General features: G+C 49.0%; 1 protein-coding gene across 6 annotated transcripts in view; it reads left to right on the forward strand.

Annotated features, from left to right (window-relative positions):
• The first annotated feature begins 3,951 nt into the window (after positions 1–3,951).
• Positions 3,952–21,971, forward strand: part of TSPOAP1 (TSPO associated protein 1) — a 36,220-nt gene continuing 18,200 nt past the window's right edge. For 5 of the 6 annotated variants that reach the window (XM_089493249.1, XM_089493250.1, XM_089493251.1 and 2 more), the window contains exons 1-18: positions 3,952–4,791; positions 9,434–9,541; positions 10,106–10,234; positions 10,521–10,700; positions 11,411–11,659; positions 12,825–12,932; positions 13,785–13,868; positions 13,981–14,070; positions 15,299–15,421; positions 15,784–15,888; positions 16,721–16,771; positions 17,430–17,450; positions 17,673–17,901; positions 18,337–18,587; positions 19,021–19,130; positions 19,519–19,628; positions 20,311–21,135; positions 21,802–21,953. In XM_089493249.1, coding sequence (XP_089349375.1) covers positions 4,546–4,791; positions 9,434–9,541; positions 10,106–10,234; positions 10,521–10,700; positions 11,411–11,659; positions 12,825–12,932; positions 13,785–13,868; positions 13,981–14,070; positions 15,299–15,421; positions 15,784–15,888; positions 16,721–16,771; positions 17,430–17,450; positions 17,673–17,901; positions 18,337–18,587; positions 19,021–19,130; positions 19,519–19,628; positions 20,311–21,135; positions 21,802–21,953 — 3,171 coding nt within the window. In that variant the 5' untranslated portion in view covers positions 3,952–4,545. The remainder of the gene's footprint in view (positions 4,792–9,433; positions 9,542–10,105; positions 10,235–10,520; positions 10,701–11,410; positions 11,660–12,824; positions 12,933–13,784; positions 13,869–13,980; positions 14,071–15,298; positions 15,422–15,783; positions 15,889–16,720; positions 16,772–17,429; positions 17,451–17,672; positions 17,902–18,336; positions 18,588–19,020; positions 19,131–19,518; positions 19,629–20,310; positions 21,136–21,801; positions 21,954–21,971) is intronic. The other variant, XM_089493253.1, reaches the window with a different exon arrangement.

Here is a 21,971-nt window from a genome sequence, read left to right on the forward strand (position 1 = left end):
GAGAGGACACTCTACTAGGCCTTTGTAGCTCCTCCAGCGCAGTTCTATGGTCAGCGTCTGTCAGACGTTGACCATAGAGTTGCCCTGGAGGGCCTAGAGATTCCTAGAGAGGATACTCTGCTAGGCCTTTGTAGCTCCTCCAGCGCAGTTCTAGGGTCAGTGTCTGTCGGACGTTGACCATAAAGTTGCCCTGGAGGACCTAGAGATTCCTAGAGAGGATACTCTACTAGGCCTTTGTAGCTCCTCCAGCGCAGTTCTATGGTCAGTGTCTGTCAGACGTTGACCATAGAGTTGCCCTGGAGGGCCTAGAGATTCCTAGAGAGGATACTCTGCTAGGCCTTTGTAGCTCCTCCAGCGCAGTTCTATGGTCAGTGTCTGTCAAACGTTGACCATAAAGTTGCCCTGGAGGATCTAGAGATTCCTAGAGAGGACACTCTACTACGCCTTTGTAGCTCCTCCAGCGCAGTTCTATGGTCAGTGTCTGTCGGACGTTGACGACAGAGTTGACCTGGAGGGCCTAGAGATTCCTAGAGAGGATACTCTGCTAGGCCTTTGTAGCTCCTCCAGCACAGTTCTAGGGTCAGCGTCTGTCGGATGTTGACCATAAAGTTGCCCTGGAGGACCTAGAGATTCCTAGAGAGGATACTCTGCTAGGCCTTTGTAGCTCCTCCAGCGCAGTTCTAGGGTCAGCGTCTGTCGGACGTTGACCATAAAGTTGCCCTGGAGGACCTAGAGATTCCGAGAGAGGACACTCTACTAGGCCTTTGTAGCTCCTCCAGCGCAGTTCTATGGTCAGCCTCTGTCAGACGTTGACCATAGAGTTGCCCTGGAGGGCCTAGAGATTCCTAGAGAGGATACTCTGCTAGGCCTTTGTAGCTCCTCCAGCACAGTTCTAGGGTCAGCGTCTGTCGGACGTTGACCATAGAGTTGCCCTGGAGGACCTAGAGATTCCTAGAGAGGATACTCTGCTAGGCCTTTGTAGCTCCTCCAGCGCAGTTCTATGGTCAGCGTCTGTCGGACGTTGACCATAGAGTTGCCCTGGAGGGCCTAGAGATTCCTAGAGAGGATACTCTGCTAGGCCTTTGTAGCTCCTCCAGCGCAGTTCTAGGGTCAGCGTCTGTCGGATGTTGACCATAAAGTTGCCCTGGAGGACCTAGAGATTCCTAGAGAGGATACTCTACTAGGCCTTTGTAGCTCCTCCAGCGCAGTTCTATGGTCAGTGTCTGTCAGATGTTGACCATAGAGTTGCGCCGGAGGAATAAACCTGCATATAATAGCATAATACATAGAAAAATATACATAATAATACTGGAAAGTTTTGGGGAAAGCACAGTATGATGATACTATGAGTAATATTAATATTAATACTAATAGAGAGTGTAGTCCTTTATTGCTTTCCTGCTCCTGCAATCCATTTTTGCTCTATATATGAAACTCTCCTTTTTGGATTAAAATGCCTCTGTCTTTTTTCCCTTCATCTTTTCCCTGCTTTGCGGAGCCAGGAGGGAGCGAAGGAAGCGGCCTCTTTTCAATGCACACCTTCTCTGCGCATGCATTGAGCAACGGCGGTGACCTATTTTAATGCAGTGTTGAACTGTTGCAGGTTTGCCTCCACAGCTCCTGCCTTCCAAGTCTCTATCCAATGGCCAGTGAAAGGTTTCCCTTGAGCATGCACAGAGTTTATTTTCTCATAGAGTTGGAAGAGACCCCGAGGGTCATCCAGTCCAACCCGCTTTGGCCATGCAGGAAAACACACCCAAAGCCCTCCCAACTAGTGTCCATCCATCATTTGTTTAATGGAGACTCCACCGCTTTCCTTTCTAGGTCTTACTCTCATGCGCCAAATGCTTTTTCGTCCTTGCTGCAGTCAGAAAGGAAACACAGCCATGGGGTTTTTAGATAGTAAGAGTATAGGGTTGCGCCGGTCTATGAATGAGATGAGAGTAGATTTGGGGGGGAGAGAAGAACATGGATCATCTCATCTTCCACGAAGGATCATCTCCTTTTCCGTGGAAGATCAGAACGCATCGGCCGAACTGTCTGTCTTCAGGAAAATGGCCCAAGGCAGAAATGCTCAAAACTGCCAGTCTTGACTAATGCGTCTCTCTTTGGCACGTGGTTTTTCCCAAGCGAAGAAACGCGTGCACCTTTTGGCGCATCAGTTTTGTAGGTGAATCTTGCACATGGCATCCACACGCCCTTTTTTTGTATGCTGACTTTGCAAGCATTTCTGTGTCTGGGTAAAGAAACCGGCACACGGAACCCAAGTGCCCTTTTTGCGTGCATATTTCTAAGTGAAGGATTGAGCGCACGGCATCCATACGCCTTTTTGCGCACAATGTTTATAATCAAATTTTCCCTATGACAAAAAAAAGAAAGTCAGTGCACGGCATCCGCGTACCTTTTTTTATGCACAGGTTCCCGGGTAAAGAAACCGAGGCGTGAGATCCGTGCGTCTTTTTTGTGAGCACTAACTGTACGGTTGCTTTTTCTCCCGTGAGATTTCCACGTCCTGATTTCTTTACCTGGGAAATCTCAGCAAGTCCTGCAATGAGGCCAAAGAAGGATTTGCATGGCCTTCCCTACATCTCACAGGTTTTATCCTCGCATGACTCTCTTTGGAGCGCAGCCCAAAACTTCCAGACCAGTCAGACCAATAGAAGAACAAAAGCATTTGTATAAAAGGTATTCAGCTTCATTTATAGCTGGGGTGGAAATTGGGGCATCCCTCCCCGATGCCTTGGAACTGCAACTCCCAGGATCCATCAGTAAGGGACGCTAGGTGTTGCAGTCCAGCAACATTTGTAGGGCCGCATGTCGGGTGAGAATCATGTTGCCCTCCAGATGTTGCTGAACCGCAATACCTATCATCCTCAGAGTTGGATCCACTAATGGATGGTGGCGCATGGCTCTTTTTACCAGCCTTTGATCCTGCAAATGAGATGATGCCACTGGGCAAAATGCCTCCTTCAATGCCAAACGTTCAAAGCGGGTGCGAACTGCCGTCGTGAAGGCGTGACCCCAATCTGTCAAAGAAGCCATTGTGCTTCGCTCCCGAAGGAGAGCATGCTCCGTTTCCAGCTTGGATTTTAATGTTTCCAAAATGAGTGGGGCTATGATCTCCCGGTATTCCTAAGCAAGTATCATGTGCAATGACCCCAAACAGTCAAATCTTCTACCAGAGCCCCATTTTTCAACACCTGCAGCGGGTCGAGGCGGGTTACAGCACACAAATACTACAATGATGCACCAATAAAATTCATAACACATAAATAACTAAACTCCGCAGCGCCCGGTATTTCTAAAAGCTGAAGTGATGTTTTCAGTTGTTGTGTTTCCGACTTAACGGCGACCCCAAAACAGGGTCTTCGTGGCCAGGTTTGCTCAGAGGGGGCTTGCCCTAAAGCTGAGAGAGTGTGACTTGCTCAAAGATGCCCAATGAGTATCCATGTAAAACATTACAGAATTGGGCTCATGCCGATTTTTTTTTCCAGAGAGAAAGGAAATGTACCAATGCACCAATGTACAAATGTGTTACTAGGAGCCCGGCTTCTACCGCCACGGCGCTGGCAGTGTCAGCAGGAGGGGAAAAAAAGCGTGGGTGCGAAATCTTGGAGAGCTCTTGCACATTTTTTCCAGCCTTCTGGAAAGCTAATGCAGCAATGCACCAACGCACTACTAAGAGCCTGGTTTCTACAGCCATGGCTTCATCTCCAGGGCACTTTTTCCGGCTCGGCCGCCGTGCCCATTTCATGCCAGCCTAGGCCTGTGCGGCAGTCATCTCTGCCCCCAAGAATCAATAAGCAGACAGCAGCCCCCCCAATTCTGCAACCATTTCCATGGCAACGGCCTGAGCCACTTCTTATTGGCGGAGCACAGGCGGCGTGTGGCGAGAGTCCCACATCAAAAGACCGAGGCATTTTGCTCCAGTGGTTTGGAGCCAAAGGAGGCAAGGAAGCGGCTGACAACGAAAAAATATCAAGAGCTGGGAAAGGTGCAACATGACAGCTGTGGCCCGAAATGCCTGCCTATGGGAGCAACTGTGCGCCTGAGCATGAAACAATCCTCCATCTGAGCAATGCCTCCTTAGTAGCCCCAGAGAGCTGCCCCATAGCCAAGGAGCTGCAAAGCCCAGGCCCCGGCTTGGATGCTTTGGGTTGCAAAGGGTCAAGTCTATATGTGCGATAGTGTTGGCGCATGGCAGTGAAGCAGGAGGAGAGTGCTGTTGCCACATGCAAAAACTGAGCTGCTGCTAGGGAAGAAACCAAATGAAAAAAGGGTGTTTTTATTTGCTTGCTGCTTCTGCCTCCTTCTCCTGCCAAGGCGGTGGCAGCGCAGATTAGCTTTGGCAGGCTGGTGCCAGCTCTTGTCTTCCAGGTCTGCAGTGAAGGAGGAGAATTATGCACCCCATGTGCCTCCCTGTGCGACCGCCTCTTGGGTTGGCACAGCTGTGATGTCTTGTGGCAGCTGGAGACCATTGCCTCTTTGGCACCTCTTTGGCGCACGCAGAGGCATCTCCCCATCGCTGCCCCTTGGCAAGAAGGGATGAAGGGCCAGGAGTCAGATGGATCAGAGCCTCCGGGGGAGACCACCCCAGGTTCAGAAAGCAGCTCCCCTGAACATGGCAGGGCACAGGTTTCCGGTGCCAGGCTCAGCTCAGGACGGGAGCATGGCATCCTCCAAGCGGCCCTTGAAGACGAAGTCCCTTCTCGAGGAAGCTCGCCATGTTCTTCGGAGCCGGTGCTGGAAAGCGACAGCGGGCAGCGACCGGCGGACCCATCCTCCTCTCAGGTAACTGCAAAGCCCATGCATGCATGATGTGTCACACTGTGGGCTAGTGAACCTCCATGTTTAGGAGCAGTCTTATCTCTCTGTCTTGGGATAATGGGCCAAGGTGGACATTGCATGGGGCCCCTTACTCCTTGCAAACTGTCTAGATATGCTGGAAGGGAACAGATGGCTAGGAGATCTGGGTCCTTGCGTCTCATCCTAGCTGGAGCCTTCTAGCATTCTTCCATGTGCCCTCATTTGTTATCACAATTTGCTATCACCATTTGTTATCACAGTTATGTAACCCGTCTTCTCCCGAGAGATGCTCCTGCAACACTAAGGTTCGACGGCGAGGTGTTTGGTTTTTAAACATTAGCCGAATTAATGGCGTATCCATGAACCTAAGTATACCTTAATAACTGTTGTAAGGTATACGTAATAACAGCTATTAAGGTATACTTAGGTTCGCTGCTACGCCATTAATTTGGCTAATGTTTAAAATGAGAGGATGGAGCCAGTGGTGGTGGGTTTCTCTAGGGTTGCTTATGGGTTGAAATGGGGGTACTGGGACCAGTCTGCTCCAAACCAGTTGGTTCTTAGATCCCTCTCCCTTTTCCGGATTCATTTGGGAATTGTTTTTCGGACCATGGCAACAATATTATGCCTTCTCTCTCTCTCTGTCTGCATGTATGCACACATACGCATGAATGGCATGCATCGAACCCAGAAATGGTGTGGTTTTTCACCGGGGTGCAATCCGTCGCTCAGCAAACCCAGCAGAGAGGATGCGGGAGTGGTGCGTTTTTCTCACCAGGCATAACGGAGGAACCACATTTCCCTCGGCGCATCAATGCCAGGGCTGTTTTTTAAAAAGGAGAAAAGCTAAAGGGAGATTTCCCAGTCAGGAACTGGCTCTTAGTGGAGGAGAGATCTAGCATCTTGTTGGAGAAGGAGAAACCCAGAGCTAGCCGTGATGGCAAAATGTGGTTTGCTTGGTCTGAGAGAAGAGATGTCTAGCTGCAAATCTGTCTTTCTGGGAAGCTGTTTGCCTTCCTACACGGCTTCTTGAAACCATGTCTTGGCCGTCCCAGAAGGAAAGCGAGAGACCAGGGCTGTGTAGACCACTGGTCTGATCCAACCCATAGTAGTTCCTAGCACGCTGGTGGTGCTAATCCTATTTAGCACCAAAGCTTGGTTCAGGGTCCTCTGGAGCAGCAGAAACCAAGCTCAGCCCTTCTGCTGAAGCTTTGGCTGGTGTCTCCCAGGTCAGTTGGGCAGTGGATCCATTCCACCTTTCCATTCGCTTTGCAGGAGCTGTCCAAGGTGATATTCTTCTTTAGGATTAGGAGAGTTCCTTTTGCCTCATTCAAAATCAGGCATGGATTCACTGCCCCCGCGACCTGGGAATCCCTCGCCACTTTCCAGTTCTGGATGATCCGCTTTCAGAAGGACATTGAGCGGTGCCCAGAGGAAGGGGACCAAGATGGCGAAGGGTCTGGAAGCCAAGTCTTGTGAGTTAAGGGAGTAAGGGATACTCGGCTTGGAGAAGGAAAGGTTGAGAAAGGTGATACCATAGAGGCACCATCAGATATCTGAAGGGTTGTCTTTTGGAAGATGGAGCAGACATGTATTCTGTTCATCTGGGACATGAACTGGGGGACTCAAAGGACAAGAAAGGAGATGCTAATCCAATGCTAGGATTAGTTGCTGTTGGACCACTGGGACAGGCTCCCTCGGAAGATGGTGGACTCTCTTTTGTGGAAGAGTTTTAAACAGAGGTCATTGAATCCTACAATTGGAAGAGACCCCAAAGGTCAGCCAGTCCAAGCCCATTCTGCCATGCAGGAATACACCGTCCAAGCCCTCCAAAGAAGGAGAAGGCAGAAGGTTTCTTATGGGTTGGACAGTCTGACCCTTCCAACTCTACAGTTCTGTGATCCATCATAGAAAGTGGCTGATATATAGCTGATTCTTGGAAGATCTGCAAATTATACAAGGATTTTTTCCACTTCTCGGTCTGCCTGACCCTCTGGCTATTTGCACCCCAGTTATGCCATAGCTCAGAGCCAACGTGAATTAATGCTTTGAATGTTGGACTCTGCAGACCAGGGTTTGATTCCTGCTCAGCCACTGGGCGAGTCACACTGTCTCAGCCTCAGAGGTAGGTAGGAAGGAGGGAAGGAAATGAGGAGTGTAGAAAGGGAGATATGAAGGGGAACGAATTAAAGAAGGAGGGAAGGAAGGAAAAGAGGAGCATAGAAAGGGAGATATGAAGGGGAAAGAATTAAGGAAGGAGGGAAGGAAGGAAAAGAGGAGCGTAGAAAGGGAGATATGAAGGGGAAAGAATTAAGGAAGGAGGGAAGGAAGGAAAAGAGGAGTGTAGAAAGGGCGATATGAAGGGGAAAGAATTTTAGAAGGAGGGAAGGAGGGAGAATAAGAAGGAAGAAGGAAAATAATAAGAAGGGAAAAGGGGAGGAAAAACAGAAAAGAATGGCAAGGGGAGGGAGAAGAAGGAAGGAAGGAAGGAAGGAGAGAGGAAAAGGGAGGAATGGAAAAAGGCATAGAAGGAAGAGAGAAGACTGGATTGTGTCTTGTGACATCAGAAATCCTGTCTTGGCTGGTGCGTTCCAGTTCGTCTCTCTCTCTCTCTCTATCTGCTGCTGCTGCATTGCTTCTTCCTTGTAGAAAAATCCTTCTAAGGAGGGTCTAAGGGAGGCTGACTGGGCTTCACAGCCCCCAATGTCTGGGGTCAGAGAGGGTCCTGTCTAATGCAAGGGGAAGCCCTGAGGATTTTTCAAGGCAGGTTTAGGGCCTTGGGCGCCAAAGACGGAGGGACCTGTTGCTTATCCTCCTGCCTTGCCTCTCTCTTGGGGTCTTGGGTACCTGTATGGCTGGGCAGGTAGGACACCTAGGAAGATTCCTAACCTCTTTCAGACATAGCCTGATGTTTCTCTGTCTTGGGGCCAGGGCTGCAACCCCAGGACCAGTGCCAAGCTGGCGGTTCCCATGTCAGCGGGGCAACAAATCCACTCCTGGTTTCCCCCGACTTTCAGAGGAGCTGTTCTTGGTGCAGGAGCTGTTTAGAAACAGCGTTCAGGACGCTGGAGAGATCCATGTCAGACTGGAGTTCTCCAATGCGCTGGAAGCATTTGGAGGATGTTGTTCAACCCCTTCAAAGCATTAAATAAAGCCCAGAGACTCCACTGGATGGAGGCACGGCAATTGAAGCAGTGCCAAAGTGCTTTGTTTCTGCAGTCTGGAAGAGCGGTGAATGAACTTGGGCCAGAGATGAGAGCGGATATCTGGGGCTATATTGGTCCACTACCGAAAGGGGTAGCTGAACTTTGGCCTTCTGGACACCCGTCGGTCCCGGTCAGCATGACCAATGGCTAGAGATTTTAGGACTTGTCATGTAAAGCCCTCCAAGGGCATCACAGCCGTACGCATTTCCTAACAACCCTTTTTTAAAAAGCCGTCAAAGCAATGAGTTCCACAGGTTCCATATTGGCCAGCGCACCTTTGGCTCGTCTTGCCCGTCCGCACATTTCAGGTCAGAGGACGGAAAATTCGGATGCACCTTTTGCATCTGAAATGCAGAGATTGTGCATCTTTTGCCTCTGAAATGTTGCATCTGAAATACAAAGGCGGCTGCTGCATCTGAAATGCAGACGTTTTTGCACCTTTTGCATCTGAAATACAGACAGAGAGAGAGAGGAAAGGCCTGAAAGGCGGCTGCTCCGCTTTGCAAAAAGGTTACCTTTGTTACGAAGGTTTTGTGCCAGATTTGTAGTCTGAAGGTGTCACTTTGAGTCATTTTATCGTCCCCGGCGGCTTCGGCGTGTCACCTCTTTCCCGGAATAAAAGAGGCCACGCTGTCACCGAAGCCGCCACCGATTAGTTCATGTTCGGTGAGGTCCGTCCTTGAATGGCAAAGAGACTTTTCTCATTTGCCAAAGAGGCCCATCCTCGGCTAGTCTGAAAAGAATTCGAACTGGCAGCTGTGGGAGAAAAGTGGGAGCGTTTGCAGGGCAAAGGATGGCTGTGTTTCCCTGTCACTGCCTCCTATTTGTTGCGGTGGTTGCGGTGGTTGGGCGCCTTCAAGTTGTATCTGACTTACGCCAAGCCTAAGGTCACATTGCAGGGTCTTCATGGCAAGATTGGTTCAGCGGAGGGTTGCCATGGGCTTCCTTTGAGGCTGAGAGAGTGTGACTTGCCCAAAGTCAGCCACTGGGTTTCCATGGACCGACAAGGATTTGAACCCTGGTCTTCCAGAGTCCTAGTCCAGTACTCAAACCACTGGTTCTCTTCGACATGCAGACGGAAAATCCATTTCATGTCGCTTTCGGACGGTAAAGTTGCACACTCTCAGCCTCAGGGGAAAGCAAAGACTGTGAACAAACCTCACCAAGAAAACCCCAGAATAGGTTTGCCTTGAGCTGGAAATGACTTCAAGGCTCACAACATACACAAACACACAACTCCCTACAGTAGCCAGGCGGCATGGACAATGTAAGCTCAGCGTCTGAGGCTTATACTAGAGTTTGTGGTGCATGGATGGGATGTGGACACACAAAGTCAGGAGGTGGAATGACATCCCAGAAGTAAAAAGTAGGTTATATATACTGTTGGCATCGACGCAGCGATCCCGTTTCTTGTTTTCCAGCATGGCGTGAGCTACCGCTGCCTCCTGCGCCAGAACCAAGTCCTCCTCACCGCTTTGGAGGAACTGCAGTCGCGATGCGCCAGCCTGAAAAGGGAGAACAGCTTATTGGTAAGGAATGGGGGGTCCTTTCAAGCTGTTCTGGGTTCCCTTGCTCCCCCAAAGTCTTGTCTTGTCTTGTGTTGCCTTGTCATGTCAAGCATGGGAAGTGTTTGCAGATGACGCCAAACTAGGAGGAGTAGCTAATACCCCAGAGGACAGGATCAAAATTCAAAATGACCTGAATAGACTAGAAAGCTTAGGGATGATGGAAGCTGCGTTCCAGCCAGTGAATCTGTTCCACTTTTGGCTCCATTTGAAGCACTCTCCCAAGTATTGAACTCAGTTAGAAATCGGGTTCCATACCTTGGAGAGTTCCTTGGAAGCCTCGTGAAAACCTGGCCTTAATTTACTAACTCATTAATTTACTAACTCAGGGCTTGTTGTATCTTAGTGGTGGAAGAGTGCATCTGTTCTGAGCGAAAGGTGCGTTCCCGAGGATGCTCCAAAAGCACTCAAGCCTGAATGTACAGCGCTGTACATATTGTCCGTACGAACAGCGCTGTGTAAATATAAAGCGCTATATAAATAAAGTATAATAATAATAATAAGCCTTTTTCTCCTTCCATTTCTCAGCGCAAGAGCTGTTTTCCGGCGACTCAAGAGAAGGTGAGGCACCTCAAGCGGAAGAATGCGGAGCTGGCAGTCATCGCCAAGCGCTTGGAGGAAAGAGCGCGGAAACTCCAGGAGGCCAACCTCAAAGTGGTAAGGCCCTTTTGGACTACTTGGTCCAGCCCTCCACCTTTGCAACATTTGCAGGTTTAATTCTTTGCTATGTTTCCTCTAAGAATCTCTAAGTCCTCCAGTGCGATTCTATGGTCAACAGCTGCGGAAAGTTGATGCTGGAGAGACCATCGTGCCACTTCTCTAGCCGTTTGTAGGTCCTCCGGTGCAATTCAACGACCGACGTCTGGCAGCGGTTGACCAGAGAGTTGTGCCGGAGGATATTATTTAAGCCATGCCCACAGTGTTGTTCCTTTCTCTGATGCAGGTGAACGCGCCGGCGGTCACCATGAAGGGCTCCTGCGCTGGGATTTGCAAGAAGGCGCTGGTCCGCCAACGCGCGACGGACCTCCGAGAGCAAGCCTGTGCCCTCCTGGCGAAAGACAAGCAGATCAACGCTTTGCAGCAGGAATGCCAGGAGCTTCAGGCCAAGATCACCTCTGGAAAGGTGCACATGTTCACATTGCTGACCTTAGGCAGGTTAATTCAGTCCTCCTCCTTCAGGATTCAGGGATGTGGCACCCTATAAAAAACCCCTAAATTAGCATCCCTGCACCGAGAAAACCAATATCTCAGGGAGCGAGGATTTGAGCCTGGTCTTCTCCCCTTTTTGCTAGCTTTCTCACACTTCTCTGGATATGTTTCAGCTTTGTAGTCCCCAAAGCTGGTGGCTGCTATCTCAGGGGGGCAATAAATCCATTCCAGGCTTTAAAGGGACTCCGAAATAGTTTCGCCATCTTGCAGAGCTCCTTTAAAGGTGGCCAAAACCTGGAATGGATTCGCATCACCCCACTGACATGGGATGCTGCAGAAAAGCGTTTCAACCTCCCCCTTTCCTTCTGTGGAGCATTTGTCTTGAGCTACGCCACGAAAGCTCAGTCAGTCAGAGGTTTTAGTGTTAGACTACAACTCTGGATGCCAGGGTTCGAGTCCCAGTTTGGCAACGAAACCCACTGAGTGCCCCCTTGGCAAGCCGCACTCTCTCAGCCTGCAATGGCCAACCTCCTCTGGACAAATCTTGCCCAGAAAACCCCAGGGTAGGTTTGCGTTGGGTTTGCCATAAGTCAGAAACGACTCGAAGGCACACCACAACCAGAACAAGCCGCGAAACAACCAAAGGCCTGGATAAGCCTGAGCTTTCTGCCTCTCTTCTCTTAGGAAGGACCCCCTCGGCTGCCCCTCTTGGACTTCCGTCAGCTCCTCCGCGAATCCCAGAAAGAGGTGCTGCGTCTGCAAAGGCAGATTGCGCTGAAGAACGTCAAGGCGCCGTCGGATCCGTCTCACATCCAGACAGGTCCAAGGGGAACCAAACCCCTTGCGGCTTCAACCAAGGCCTGGGGACCTCTGGGGACGGCCAGAGCCACCTCCAGCGCCAACAGCTTTTCTCCTCCCAAGGCGGCCAACAAGGTAAGCTGGCTTCATTTTCCTTCTTCGTACCTATTTCTTACAATGGAGTGGTTTCAGCGTTAGTCTACGATTTTAAGGAACAACTATAGCTTTAAGGTTTAAGGTTCTAAGGAATGATTTGATAGTTTTAATGTGTGTGAATGCAAATGGCATCGGGGGCAATAGGGAAAAGGAAGGATCTAGCAACTCTGTGTGCATGTATGTGTATCGACGCACGTCAGGGACCAGTTTTTATGCAGCCCTGAGCAGTGCACTAGCATGTGCATGTATGCACACACACACACACATAGGTTGTGCGCATGGATCAGGAGAGGCTGGCAAGGGTTATTTTGGGAATGGGGAAGGAAAGAAAGGGAACTAGAGTCTGGAGGAGGTTTTGCTGGACCTCTCCATACCAGTCTCTCTGCAAAGAGGAGCCTGCAAAGACTGGGAGGATCCACTTGGCTGGCCGAGGGGGGAAGCATCAAACTCCCCCCTTCAATGCGGGCCAGTGGTTCCTCCCTCCTGGAACTCTCCTTAGTGCTGAAAGCCCAGCCGTGGACAGCGGCAGGTAAGTGGCGCAGGCGCACTAGGCCCCTGGACCCTCCAGGGCTTTTGGGGGGGTCAGGTGGGGTCACCAGGAAACGGGGGGGACCCCACTTTGCAAGCCCTTGGAACCAGACCCCATTTCTTTGCCTCTGGGGAGGCCCTATGGAACTCTATGCTGGGGTTTGGAGGCTCCTGTTGGGAAATACCAGCCCCTGAGCATGTGCAGAGTGCTCCCTCCTTCACCTTTCCCTCCTGCCAGCAGTTGCTCCAAGGTTAGGAGATGGAGAGGGTGGCCTTTCCGTGGCCCTCACCGCAAAGGAGGATCGGGCACCGTGAAATGTAGGACCTTGAAGACAAATAGAGTTGTAGCATCAAGAAAGGCATGGCCAAAGATTCCTCCTGGACCGAAGGCAGAAATGTAGGACCTGTCCTGGAAAAGGAGGATACCTGGCCCCCCTGGTCTCTGGGGTTGTTTGCATTTGCAAAACACACATTGAAATACCCTTTGAAAATCAAGTCATTCCAACTTTATTTTCAAAGGGTATTCGAAAGTAAAATACCTTGCAGCCAAATGGCTCAGTTTTGCCCATTTTGTTCTGCATTCTCCTCCTGAAATTGAGATTTCTCTCTTTGGCAGACCGTATCTTCAAGCAATGATGGGGAGGAACCCCGGATCCTTGTAAAGAAAGGGATTGCGGCAACGGCGGCATCGCCTCCGGAGATCAAGCATCAAATCCAGCGGCTGGTGAGCATCCCAGGCTTTTTCAAGAGTTTGGAGACCTTTCTTGCCCACATTCATGCTTGTTCTGAGCATAAATGTGGTCCGTTGCATGCTCTGCAACTGGATCCCATCCCTTTTGTTGTGTATATTGGAGGAGGTTTACTCCTCCAACGCAACCAGGGTCCCGGACCTTGGATCCACAAGTAAATAGGGGATTTGCGGTGGGTCTCATGAGTTGCGAATCCAGCCATTTGGAACGACAGCCGTGTTAAAATAAAACGCAAACACACTATTTGATCCAACAGGAAGTTTGTGTCCCGTTGAGTTGATCCGTCGGTGCGATTTGCGTTTCCCCATTCATTTCAAGACACTACATAATCAAACCCTGCCACTCTTTTCCCTGGTATTTTATCACCGGTATCCAAGCTTTTTCTACATCTGTTCCTGACTTATTATTTAATCTAATTCAATTTATCTAATTCAATCACATCCAGCAGTTTTATTAGCCGCTCTTCCATTGACGGCATGGTTATCCCTTTCCAATATTTAGCCAAGAGCATACGCGCAGATGTCGCCATATATAGAATCAATGCTATATATTTCCAATGCTCATAGTTTATTTAGATAGTGTGGTATCTTTGTGTTTTTCTCCATGTTCTAATGTTACTATAGAGCCCCGGGATTTTTGTCCAGCTTTCGAAGGCTATTCCTGAGCAGCGGATACCTTGCCTTTAAAGCTAGGCAAAACCCGGAACGGATTCCCATTGCCCCACTGACATGGCATCTGCCAAACAGGGACGAAAGCGACTTTGTTGTGGGTTTTTCCTAGCATTTATGTGACTTTTCCTTTCTTCTTTCCTCGGGTTTTCCCGGCAGGAATCGGAGCTGAGGAAGAAGCGGAAGCAATGCGAGAGCCTTGAGCACGAAGTGAGGAAGAAGCACAAGAGAAACGCGGAGCTTGTGAGTGTTTCTCCGGAAGACATGAGAGAGAGCGAGACGCTGCTTTCTCAAAGGCGAAGGAGGAGGTCTTGTTCCCTTGAAAACCTTCAGTTCTCTTTTTGCCCCAATTCAGGAAACTCAACTTCAGGCGGTGAAAAGCGATAATGTCCGTCTGTTGGAAGAGAACGCGCAGCTCCAGGGTCAAGTTGAATGGATAGAGAAGGTAAGCATCGCCAAAGACCCCGCCTTGCCCTCCCTGCCCTGAAATCGGTCAATGCAATTCTGTCATCCAAATCAATGATAAAGATGTTGAATAGCCCTGGGCCCAGGACAGAGCCCCACTGGACACCCCTCTGGTCACCTCTCTCCAGGATGAAGAAGAGCCATTGTTGAGCACTCTTTGGCTTCGGCCAGTCAACCAATTACAAAGCCATGTAACAGTTACCTTGTCTAGCACACATTTTACAAGCTTCTTTGCAAGGATGTCATGGGGAACTTTGTTAAAAGTCTTACTGAAAGCAAGATATACTATATCCACAGCATTCCCTCCATCTAACAAGCTGATAATTGAAGGGAATGCTGTGGATATAGTACATCTTGATTTCAGTAAGGTCCCCATGACATTCTTGCAAACAAGCTTGTAAAATGTGGGCTGGACAACGTAACTGTTACATGGATTTGTAATTGGTTCATTAAGACGATGCACCAATGGTATATGTCTCCAGCAAAACTTAATACATTATAAAGAAACTGGTAATATAACAGGACTGGACTGGAGCATGGGTTTGGACTGGAGCATGGGTTTGGACTGGAGCATGGGTTTTGCGCAGCTTCTGGGAGGAATATCAAAATCAAGTATACAACAAGTGTTTGTTTTTAAGGCGGCAAGAGTGATGTGTTCAGTATTGTGTAAATGCTTGTGTTTGTGTGTGTAATGTAGTTAATACGTGTTTCTGTATCCCATTGTTGTGTGTTGTGTATTGTTATTTGCTCAAAAGGGGAAATAAGAGACAGAGAGAAGGACAACGCAAAAGGACAGAGACCGGAATAATATTTGGATGCGTGAATAGGTTCGATGCACAACTCCAAATAGCTGTTCCCTCATATACAGTATATATTTACACACACACATATACATACATATACACGTACATACATACATACATACATATTCTGAATAAAAGACAAATGCATCGGTTGTGCTTGGGGATTTCCATGTTAGCGAGGAGCCAAGTCCACGCTGGGTTTTAGTCCAAACTGTAAAGGACATGTCATTTCCCAAATACCTGACAAAGTCCCCCTTCTACTATCGAGTGCAGGTTCTTCCTTGCCAAGAAACACATGGCACCTTCCATGTTTTTTGAGCCCTATTTCGTGATGACTATTGGCGGCAGAACCTAATAGCCACCAGTTTGCTCTGCTTCTTATCTTATGGCTCTTTCTTTGTGCAGGTTGAATCCGAAAATGCCGACCTGAGGCTCCAGGTGTCCGCTGTGACAGAGGAACGGGATTCGGCTCTCCAGAAAACCCAAGAACTCGAAAACAGGCTGGAGAGCCTTGGGCAAGCGCTGAAGGTTAGTTTCAAATGGATCTGTAGCTCTGGGTCAACAAAATGGCAAGCGACGCTTGCCAGGCTGAGAGCAGGGAGAGAGTGACCCATGGCTTGGCGTCACTGTCCAACCCAGCACATATCTTTATCAGTGACTTGGATGACACAATTGGGGTTATACTTATCAAATTTGCAGATGACACGAAATTAGAAGTGTAGTGGAGTCTCCTTCCTTAGAGGTCTTTAAGCAGAGGCTGGATGGCCATCTGTCAGTGGGGATGCTTTGATTGAGAGTTCCTGCATGGCAGAATGGGGTTGGACTGGATGGCTCTTGTGGTCCCTTCCAACTCTACAATTCTATGATTCTATGTGCTTCTCCTTTCCCAGCACATGAGAGATGTCGCGGGACGGAGGCAACAGCTGGAGCAGGACCACGAAAAGGCCTTGCAGGCGCTGCAGAAGAAGCAGGAGGAGGTCAGGGAGCTCCAGCAGGTGAGAGGAGAACGTGGGAGTCATTCACACATACACACAACTCAACACTGCCACCCGTTGTGCGCTTTTTGCAACCCATTGCATGGAGTGCCAGCCCTGCAGGGTCGAGGCAGTGTACAACATGCATCAAAACACAACAATATAAATAAACCCATTTTCTCTCCCACCAACGCAACAGTTAAATTTCCCTTACAATGACAAATAACATCCCATTATTAAAACAATCAAATCACAACACTATATGGTCTCAAGATGTCCATCTCTGGTTGGGCGCGTTATGTTTACGACAAAGCATCTTGCGACAAAGGTTTTACATAGCATGCGCCTTTGTGGATTGTTGCTGTTGTGTGCCTCCAAGACGGTTCTGACTTGTGGCGATCCTAAATCGAACCTGTCAATGTTTTTGTTTAGGGCAGGGGTTTGGCCAGATTTATCCTTAGGAGGTTGGCCCTTGCAGTGGGTTTCCGTGGCCGAATGAGGATGAGGACCCTAGTCTTCAGAAGCCCTAGTCCTAAACTTGAACTGCTACACCATGCGGTCTTTGAGGGCCACAACCCACAAAGGCATGGGTCACAACCTGCAACCCTTGACGCATATTAAATATATGGTCTATATATATTATATATATGGTCTTTCTTCATTTTGGTGGCCTAAATTTAGTAGGGCTACAAATGGCACCAGGGGTGAAACATTAAATTGAGGTATAGCTTTGGAGGGATGACAAGGGACCGCAAAAGTGAGGTGTGGGGTGCGCATGAGACCCCTCTCAGGGGTAGATCCTGACCTCCCACATCTCCATCCTTTTCACGTTTGGTTTTCCTTTTGGATGCAGGCCCAGGCCGAAGCAAGGAAGGAGCACGAAGGAGCCGTCCAACTCTTAGAGGTAAGCTGTATGTTCCGACTTTTGCATGAGAGTGATGACCATTGATCAGATTTAGCTTTTCTAAGCCATCGACTTCAAATCCTAATAGTCATTATAGTTGTAGTAATGGGGGCAGGAGAAACTCCAGTCAGTAACCCCAGATTGCCGTTGTTGTTATGTGCCGTCCAGTTGTTTCCAACTTACGGCGACTCCAAGGCAAGCCTATTACGGGGTTTTCTTGGCACGGTTTGTTCAGAGGGGCCTGCCATTGCTTTCCTCTGAGGCTGAGAGAGTGTGACTCGGTGAGTTTCATGGCCATGTTGGTGCTGGCCATGTGCTGTAATAAATTCATTTATTCATGAATTCATGGCCATGACTAAACCCTGTCTCCAGAGTCATAGCCCAGCGCTCAAACCATTATGCAACACTGGCTCTCAGTGGGTTTCCATGGCTGAGTGGGGATTTAAACCCTGGTCTCCTAGTGTCCAACACTCAAGCACAGAACACTAGACATCCCAGGGATCCAGGGTTGGGTCCAGGATCCCAATTCAGAGATTCGCTTTGTCCTGATTACAAGTCAGTGTTGAAGATTACTGGCTTAGAGGGACATAGAGGATGCATGGTGCAACTTGACCAAATCTTTTCTCTGCTTTTCTCCCCCTCCTTTGGTTCCTTGAAGGAGACCCTGGATTGCATGCAGGTATACTACCAGTTTTACCCCAATTCAGTCCCATCTTCTCCCTACCCCAAATCCTGAGTGTTTCCAAAAAGACATTTGCAATCTAGTAGTAGTAGTAGTCTGCTTTCCCGTCCAGAATTGGGACTCAAAGTAGCAGGTTGAGCTTCCCTTAAATTATTTATTTATTTATTTATTTATTTATTTATTTATTATTAATATTATTAATATTTTCTTCGCCTTCAGGCCCGGGTGAGAGAGCTGGAGAACCAGTGCCGGAACCACACCGAACAGTTCAACTTCCTCTCCCAAGAGCTCAAGCGCTTTCGGCTCCAAACTGCGAAAACTGGACCCCCGCCGCACTCCTCCTCGCCGTTGTCGGCCGCCATGGTGGCGTCGGAGGTTGCCTTTGCCTCCTGCCCCGTCTCTCCATCTCCATCTCCCCAGCGCCTGGAGCATGGCTTTAAGGAGAACGGTGAGTCGGATTGGAGTGCCTTTGAGGCTGAGAGTGTGTGACTCACCCAGTGGGTTTCCGTGGCCGAGTGAGGATTTGAACCCTGGTCTTCAGGTTCGTAGTTCGATGCTCAAACTGTGCTGCCTGGGTCAAACTGGATGCACCGCACTTTCCAAATATTCCACGTCTTTAGTACATTTAGTATTTGGAGAGATCTTGTAGCACCTTTGCTACAAGACGCACCGCACTTTCCAAGCTTTCCGCGCGTTTAGTAAATTTGGAGAGCTCTTGTACCACCTTTGCTAGAAGACTTTCCCAATTTTCTGTGCATTCAGTAAATTTGGATAACACTTTCCCATTCTCAACTCCATTGAGTTGAGCTGCCTTAGGTTTCCAGACAGAATCATAATCATAGTAATGCTTTCCAAACTCATAATGTGCAATGTTTGGTTTCAGATCGAGAGTTACTCCCAGTGTCTCCTCTGCGGTGCAGCCAGAAAATACAACCTGAGGAGGTTGAAGAAACCCTCCTGGCTGGACTTTGGCTCCCTGAACATCATGCGGCATCCACTGCGGCCAGAAGTCCAGACATGCTCATCCCTCCCATTGCCAACAGGAAACCAGTCAAGAGACTGGAATCCCAGTCCAGCTCTTCCAGATCCGAATCCATACCAACCACCAGCCCAAAGTCTTGCCCAACTCCGGAGGTTAGTTCTGGGTGTTAGACTGCAACTCCCAGGGAAATGTGGGTATTGCAAGAATTGCACCCTCCCCAAAATTAACATTTCCCATGCATTGCTACTAGTTAAGCAAATTTGTCTTCTTATATAGAGGAATAAGGTCAAGTCACACATTACTGGAACTAGGTATTTCTTGCTATTGCAAGATTTTGTCTTTCAGAGAAGCAGCACCTTCAAATGCTCTGCAACTGAGCAGAAGGAGCTTACATTTATTTGTTGTTTGACAGTCATAGTTGAGTGCCTGGTTTATTTTGCAGCACTAAGAAAGCTGCAATTGTAATTTCCAACTTCATTAATTGCAGGAAATAATCATTCTCATTAATAAAGCTGAATGGTTAAAAGTGGTATCAAGCTGCTCTCAATGCTGCGGATTCCAAATACCTTTCTTTTGTCTTCTAAGGTGGACACAGCCAGCGAGATGGAAGAGCTGGACATCGACAGCGTCTCCCTTGTTCCAGAGCCAGAGAACCACCGCTTGGGGAAACTCCAAGTCTTCCTCGCTCGATACAGGTAGGGTCAGTGGAACATGGTTTTCAGCTGCTGGCGCATGGGTTTCGGAGTCCTACCTTCCCCTTCCCTTTTGCAATTGCGGGATTAGTTGCAACTGTTGTCCATAAAGGCACAAATGGAGCACCTCCTCTCTTAATAGATACTGTCAAGACCTTTGCAGACTTACATTTCACATGACAGTGCCCAGAATTTCTAACCATGCCAATTTGGGGGTCCTAGGAGTTGTAATCCCCAGATAATAACTTTCCCAAGCTCTCTCCTCCATTGCCGTTACTGGCGCATCTCCAGAGGAGTGTTTCCTTGTCTGGCTTCCAGTGGCCCTTTGTTGCCAGCTTAGGGTCACCATTGATGTCTCAGGTCCGAACCGTTCCCCTTGCGCTTGTTTCAGCTACAACCCTTTTGACGGTCCCAACGAAAACCCCGAGGCGGAACTCCCCTTGACCGCTGGAGAGTATATTTATGTCTACGGAGAAATGGATGAAGATGGCTTCTTCGAAGGTATGGGCCAAGAGCATTGTGGTGCCCCCCCAAAATATGAGAAGGGATCCTTTTATTGCCATGGAAGGTTATAATCATGGGCTAGACCAGCATCCCCTCCAACTATCCTCTTCCAACTCTAGGATTACCGTATATTCTTGACTATAAGTTGACCTCATGTTTAAGTCGAGGGCAAGTTTTAGGGCCAAAATTATGGATTTTGCTATGACCTGTGTATAAGTTGAGGGTAAAATTTAGGGGCGTATAGCAAAGGATCTAAAGGACGAAGCAAAGCAAAACAATGTCAAAGAACTTACAAAATTCCAGCAGACATAACTCTTTGTGCTTAGTCTTAAAACTGAATGGATGAGGGAACAGAGAAGGTTGGTGCTTCCAGGACAGATTATACTCTTGCTTTTCACCAGGAGATGGTTTCTTCTTTTAAATAAGAGTTAAGATACAGTGCTTGCAATGACCCGCGACTAAGCAGACTCACGTTTTTGGATCAATTTTTTGACCTACATTTCTAGACTTATACATGATTATATACAGTATATGACTCACTTCCTCACTGTCATGGTGGTACCCAGCCACCGCTGTGCGAAACTGAGTCCAAAAAATACCTCTTTCCTTTGCTGCAGGTGACCAAACATGTCAGCTACAGCCTACCATCCTTTCAATATTTTTATGTCCTTGCTTTCAGGGGAGCTGATGGACGGCCGCAGAGGCTTGGTCCCTTCCAACTTTGTGGAGCGTGTTTCGGACGATGATCTTGTGACGTTCCTGCCTGGCGAGCTGAATGACCTCTCCCAAAGCTCACCTCTGGACCGGAGTTTCCTCAGCGCCAGCCTCAGCAGCGGGGAGAGGAGTGACCTTTCCATCAACGAACCCAGCACTGCCAGCACCATCCCGTCGAGGCTGGAAGGGGATCTGAGGGACGAGGGCCTCCCAATTTCTGCCGTGCCTTACCCCGCGAAGGTGACGCTCATCCGGGAATTTGGCTCCGGTTTGGTGGTGGGGTGGGACCCTCCTTACCTGCCCGCCGGCTTCCCCGAGGTCCAGAGCTACCAAGTCTATGTGGACGCTGAACTCCGTCAAAACGTGAAGTCTGGCTTCCAGACTAAAGCTGTCCTGGAGAAGCTGGATTTGAAAACGAAAGCCTACCGCGTCTCGGTCCAAAGCGTTTCAGAGAGCGGGACGTCGGATCGCCTTCGGTGCACGTTCCTGGTTGGAAAGGACTTTGCCTTAGTGCCCGGCCAGCTTCTGGTGCGGACCGTGGAGGCCACCTCCGCCGAGATCTCCTGGACCCCCAGCAACAGTAACTTCTTCCACACCGTGTACCTCAATGGGAAGGAGCATGGCGTAACCAAGCCGGGGGTCTACTGGTACACTTTCCGTTGCTTGACCCCAAACACGTCCTACACTGCCAAGGTGGAAGTCCAGCCGCAGTGGACGTTCTGGGAATCCGGACAGGAACGGCAGGAGCAACCGTTATCCTCTGAAATCCACTTCACAACGGCTCTAGCAGGTGAGTATGGAGTCATGGAAGCACTGAGTGGGTCATGTAGTCCAACCCTAGAGACCTGAGTGAGAATCTTCACCACCTCCCACTCTTGTAAAATCCTGTAATTCATCATTCTTTTTCTTTAGCTTAGATACATCTGTGGGTTAATTCCTAGTCCTGACTAAGAAGAGTGTCTTAGGGAGCTGGGGATGTTTAACCCGGGGAAGAGAAGGTTAAAGGGTGATATGAGAACCCCTTTGAAGGGATGTCATGTTAAGGATGGAGCAAGCTTGTTTTCTGCTGCTCCAGAGACTAATATATGGAGATGGAGTGAGCTTGTTTTCTGCTGCTCCAGAGAATAGGACATGGAGCAATGGATACAAATTACAGAAAATAGATTCCACCTCAACATTAGGAAGACCTTTCTGATGGTAAGAGCTGTTCTACAGAGGAGGGTGGTAGATCTCCTTCTTTGGAGGTTTTTGAACAGAAAAACCTCCGTCCATCAGGAGTGTTTTGATTGTGTCTTCTTGCTTTGTAAGGGCTTGGATTGGATGGTCTTTGAGGTGTCTTCAACTCTAGGATTCTAGGATCTTGGGCTGCCTTTTCCATAACTCCCACTTTGACAAATGAATTGCGCCATGTGCTACGGTTTTTGCAACTTAATTCATTCCCCTCCCGCCTTCTCAGGGTCTCCGGATGCTCCGTTAGACGTCCGGGTGGAACCTGGACCCAGTCCTGGGATCCTAATCATCAGCTGGTTGCCGGTCACTATCGACGCAGAAGGGTCCTCCAACGGGGTGCGGGTCACTGGCTACGCCGTGTACGCCAATGGACAGAAGGTATCACGCTTTCGTCGG

This window comes from Sceloporus occidentalis, unplaced genomic scaffold (assembly GCF_023333645.1).
Source record: "Sceloporus occidentalis isolate IW3139 unplaced genomic scaffold, rSceOcc1.0.p SCAF_64, whole genome shotgun sequence".
In the NCBI taxonomy this organism is placed as follows: Eukaryota; Metazoa; Chordata; class Lepidosauria; order Squamata; family Phrynosomatidae; genus Sceloporus; species Sceloporus occidentalis.